The sequence below is a fragment of the Austrofundulus limnaeus genome, unplaced genomic scaffold, assembly GCF_001266775.1.
Source record: "Austrofundulus limnaeus strain Quisiro unplaced genomic scaffold, Austrofundulus_limnaeus-1.0 Scaffold421, whole genome shotgun sequence".
NCBI classification, from domain to species: domain Eukaryota; kingdom Metazoa; phylum Chordata; class Actinopteri; order Cyprinodontiformes; family Rivulidae; genus Austrofundulus; species Austrofundulus limnaeus.
The window spans coordinates 25,160-30,671 of NW_013952823.1; the positions used below are offsets into that span (position 1 = coordinate 25,160).

Below are 5,512 nucleotides of genomic sequence, written 5' to 3' on the forward strand. Positions count from 1 at the left end.
GGGATACAAAACTTTTTTAGAACACCGGTAGACGGCAGCCATTACAGACGAACATGTGTTTGTTGTTGTTCCAGCAGTGGCCCGGTCACACTAATGTCATTAGTTTGTTATCATTACTAAGGTGCAGGACTGCTTTTCCCCCTTTTTTTCACATCACGTCGCCTGCCTGGATCTGTTATTATCTCACTCTGAAGCACGGAGGAGTGTCAGAGGTGAGCTCGTTTCAACTGCTTTTCACAACATGGTCTCATTTCCGGACTCAATAATTTTGCCAATATTTCAGTTAAAATAAATTCGTAAAAATATTTATCCCAGTGCTACCCCCTCAACTTTATAGATGATTTTGTGGATTAAATTTTATGCATTATACTTGAATAAATATGGTACATCTTTTTAATTTATCACCAGATTTTTTTCTGAACTTTCCAAATTTTTCATGGCACAATGTATGTCAAACCTTTCCCAAAGATAAATACCAATACCGCAGGGTATCCAATATTAAAATCCTTAGACAGTATTCCAGAGAGYAGAAAATGCAAATGTGTTTTTAGAGTCCCAAAAATCAATACAATCTGTAAACATTCAATCTGAAAGAGGTTTCATTTGATAGGGGGCTAAGGATCCACTTTCTCTGCAAACATAAAAGTGAAGTTCATGTCATACATTACACAAACCCTGTCCAGAAGACATTTCTCCTACCTCACAGGCTGCTGTTATGAGCTCGCAGAGAAGCTGTGTGAGTCAGCATGAAGCTCTCAGTACACTGCTGGCTGCTGGCAGATGGCGACCTGCGTGGCGAACGCTGAAAACGACTACACCGGCTGAAGTAGTGGCCTGCCGACCAGGACCTGTTGCGCTTCCTCAGGTACTCCTTGTAGTTTTTGGTGAGTAGTGTGTACAGGAATGGGTTGATGCAGCTGTTCGAGTATGTCAGGCATGTGGTCAGGTAGTTAATGTTGCGTTTGGCTTTGTTGGAGAGAGACAATGAGGGGTAAAATTCACATAGTAGATGCCAGATCCAAAAAGGCAGGAAGCATGCCCAGAAGAGAAGCACAATGGTGAAAATCAGGTACAGCACCTTCATGGACAAAACAAAACGAAAATATAATTAATAGGAGTTAAAATGTGCAKYAATACACAAATACTGTTTTGTCATGCACTAACCTTTTGATTTGGTAGTTTCTTGGTCTGCTTGAAGCTTTCTGTTTGTGAAATCCAGTAAGTGCGTGCAAGYTGGATATAGAGAAAACCAATGACCAGTCCTGGAGCAATGATGCTTGTACAAAACAAGAAGGAGATGTAAACCTTGTAAGACAGTGGGGATAATGTGGGCTTGCAGATGTCCTTGGTGCCCACTGTCATTAACTGGATGCACACAATCATAGGTAGGGTCAGAATCAGAGAGACTACCCAGACCAGCAAAGCAATAGCCTTGCGGTAACTTTTGGATCGCTTGACTGTATCAAGTGGCTTGAGCACTGCAAAATAGCGCTCTGTGCTCATGACGGCCAGGGTGAAGATGATGGCATGCATTGTCAGGAAGTCCATGCTGATCAGTATCCGACATCCTGCATTTCCAAAGTACCACACCTTCAGGAAGTGTGTGCAGACCACAAAAGGGATGGTGAGTAGGTACAACAAATCTGCCAAAGCTAAGTTGATAATGTAGATGTACATTGAGGCTGCAGTCCTCATGGATTTGCACATGACCACGAGGGTATAGATGTTTCCTGAGACTCCAATGAGGAACATGATGGAGAGGATGGTACCAATGGTGAAGGTGGCAGCTGCATCGTGGTGTGAGCTCAGGGGTGAATCAGTGGCATTGGCACTCTTTTCCACCAGGACTCCAGGCTCCATGGATATGTTTGTCATGCCTGGAGAATTAGAAAAGATATGTTCAACTCTAATATAAAATAATCACTAAACAGACCTGCTTTTTAATATAAATGGATGTTAGGTAATAACTTGATTAGGTTTCTTCACAAGCAAAGGTTTCATTGCATTTTTGCAAGACAGAAGACCTAAAGCCTTTACTTTCTTCCTCTTGAAAATAATGAAAGCCCCCATTTTGCTCCTGCAAAATAACTCACAGTTCATGCAAATGTTCTTGACTCAGAATAATATGTGTAACAGTTGGCACCACAAGGTGTCACAACTTCCTTAAGTCTAACCAGGGGTCTGCAATCTTTACGATCAAAAAGAGCCATTTGTGCTCYTTGTCTCACTAATAAAATGTGTTCGGAGCCACAAAACAAGCTACAATCGTTGATCATCATCTGGTGGTCTGTGGGTTAGGGTTAGGCCTTTTTCAAGGCCTTTTTGGGAACCTTTACAGTCCGTGGAGGTGACATTATAAAACTAAAAAATATTATTATTATTATTATTATTATTATACACATCATCAGGACAAAAAATACAATATTCATGTAAACAAGAAAAATACTGTATATTGTTTATACAGAATTTCATAAAAACTAGTACAACTGAATTATTCAGGTGTATTTTTTTCTAATTCTTATTATTATGTAGTCTTAAAATTATTTAAAGGTAATTCTGATGGATTTGAGAGAAAGATCACAAAAAGAAATTGGAATATTAAAGTAAACAACAGGCWAACATGAGCTAACRTTTTACTTTTTATATTAGKASTATTGATCACATATTTGCATAAAAATTKATTTCTGTTGTGGGTACAAAACCCCCCAAAAAGAAAATTTATAATAATAATTCTGTCATCTTTGGTCACATTTTCAAAGAGCCACTGCAGAGGGACCAAAGAGCCACATGTGGCCCCAGGGCCGCAGGTTGCAGACCCCTGGTCTAAGCTCCTATAAAGAGGAAGCTGGCGGTGCTGTGGGGAAGTGTCAATTTCCTGCAGGTGTGTGACCAGGTGTGTGTGTGGACACACGTTCCATTGTTTGGTGATTGTGGTAGGTTTGGAGGAAAACTGTTTTGATTGTTTTAATAATTTAACGTGGTGATGTGTGTGGTGTTTTTATGCAGGACCACACAGTTAGTGATGTTCGGATCACTAAAAGTATTTGACCATGTGACTTCAGTAGTTCCAGACAAAAGCCAGCCTTGGTTAACATTACATATTAGATCTAACTAAATACATGCAGTACCTTTAATGAAATGTAAAACATTTTAAAAAAGGAGAATTATCCACTTTACTACAACAATGTGTTTCGGATTAAATTCACTCTTACCTGGGCTGCCAACTTRTAGAAAAAGGTTCAATACTCAGTTAACCACAGCTCCATCTGCCATGATTTGATTCATGTTGCTCTTCCAATGTTTGCACTTATAGCAAAAAATTCACACATCAAAGAAGCTTCCACATAATCCTAWAGAGTAACTTGGAGCTAAATGCATGTGGATCAAAAAGAGGGGGGTCTATGTCCAGTAGAACTGAGATGGAGAAATATCCTAAAAACTAATATTATATTACAGCAAATACCTCCCCTGTGTTGAGCCTATATATGTTAAAAATAAATTCATCCACAATTACAGGAAAAGGTTTTCTGCAGCATCCAAAGTTCTCTTCCATTCTATTGAATATTTATGCCCCTCTGTAGCGTCCAGGTTCTGAACATCAGCTGGAAAATCCACAGTGGAGAATTCCAATTCCAGAGGAAAAATAAATAAACAAAGAAGAGAAAATCATCAATGAAATGGTGATAAGTGAGGGATTACACTAAGCTATGGCTGATTTTTGTGAGTCCTGTCTTTAACTGAGGGAGAGTAACAGAGAGCGGTACAGAGAGAGAGAGGGAGAGAGAGAGWGTGTGTCAAAGGTAGAGTGGAGAGAGGGAGAGAACATGCTGATAGTAAAGCACTCTCATCTCTGTCTTTCCCCAAGTGGGAGGGGAAACAGGCAATGGAGCGAGGTATGCGGGAAATGTGTTCTGTTCCCTCTGCAGCCTCCATGCCATCTTTCCATGCAACGAGAGAGCGTGCCACACACAGGAACAGAGGGATTTAAAACACTTTGGACTCTGATGGAGCAGCCCTACTGACTCAAAGACACGTAATAAACCCATTGTTGAAAACACAGCCTGCAGTAGCTATGAAGATATTTATTGGGGTGTTTACGACTGACCTTTAAAAGACACTACACATTGTATAGTCTTTTATTAGGTGAACAGTGATATATTTCTATAATGTGGTTATCTCTGACTGAATTGATGATTTTATGTGCAGAATGGGTTGTGGGACTTTTGACCAGGGTCTCACACACTCAAGAAGCTTTTAGTCAGATACACGTCTGATTTAAAACAACGCATAAGAACCATGATCAAACATTAGGGTGAGGRATAATGTCTGACATTTCAACTCYGTGTAGAGACAGCCTGCCCCTTTAACACATGTCATGAGGTGGAGTCAGGATGTGAAGAGGTTGTTTTTGGGGTCTGCTCACTGTTTAGCTGATGTCAGTCGAAGGCACATTAAAAAAAGCTAATCATTCCACAGCTGTGTCTGAATGGTTTTTTTTTTGGCTCACTCAAACATTCAYATGTCATTATTATTAACTGGTGTTAGATCTGAACAGATAAAGGATAAAGAATATTGTCTATGTTTTAAGAGAAAATATCCAATATTTTAATGTATACAGTACTACCCAGGTGAATGTCACCTTCCAGAGGAGCCTGACAAAAGTAATAATAMGTAAAAATTCTATGAAAATGAACAAATAAAAGTAAGACATTGCTTTTCAACCATGCTTCTACAGAATTAAAAAAAATCAAACTCATGAAACAGGTCTGGACAGAAATGATGGAACACCTGAAAATATCCTGATGCATCTCAGTAATCCAGGTAAAAAAAAAAATCAAAAAGAAAAAAAATTGTATAGGTCTTCTGGACGGGTTCTTCTCTAATGAAATGTTTCATTAGAGAAGAACCCGTCCAGAAGATATTGATATTGAACAATACTCGAGTAAAAAGATCGATACTCAAGCTTTGTTCTTTCCTGCACACACTTAACTGCTGCACACGCAGATTTTTCAAAGTCTTCTCTCTTTCTGTAGTGCTGCACTGTGTCACACAGCACGGAGCAGCACAGTATTTACTTGGTATCGGATCAATACCAATATTCCCAGTATTGCCCACCTCTAATCACAGGTGTCTACAATCTTGTCATCAGTCAGTGGGCCTGTTTATAGGGCTCCAGATACTCACTGTGCTGTTTGATGACATGGTGTGGACCACACTCAACATGGACCAGAGGAAGTGAAAGAAAATGTCTCAGGAGATTAGAATGAAAACTGACCCCGCACGCACCTATGCACTAGAACTCAGAAGTCTCTATTCCTACCAAATTYCATGCTGCTAGGTGTGTCGAGTAAAAAAAAAGAAATATGAAAATGTTCTTACAGCTTTTACCTGCTTTACAGCAGCCAGCTTCCACCTGCAATGCATCATGGGATTGGTTGGTTGAAGAAAGATGATTTAAGCAGTTTTATATGTACAGACACCACTTTTTCAGATAAAGTGGGGGTCCGGGAGG

At 39.7% G+C, this 5,512-nt stretch overlaps 1 protein-coding gene across 1 annotated transcript; it reads right to left on the reverse strand.

Annotated features, from left to right (window-relative positions):
- Positions 1 to 278: 278 nt before the first annotated feature.
- uts2r (urotensin 2 receptor) lies at positions 279 to 3,715 on the reverse strand. Its single transcript, XM_014024403.1, has 3 exons — positions 3,213 to 3,715; positions 1,165 to 1,877; positions 279 to 1,078 (listed from the first exon to the last, which is right to left on the reverse strand). Exons 2-3 carry the CDS (start codon positions 1,873 to 1,875, stop codon positions 701 to 703), a joined length of 1,089 nt encoding a protein of 362 aa, XP_013879857.1. The 5' UTR covers positions 1,876 to 1,877; positions 3,213 to 3,715; the 3' UTR covers positions 279 to 700.
- Positions 3,716 to 5,512: the final 1,797 nt, after the last annotated feature.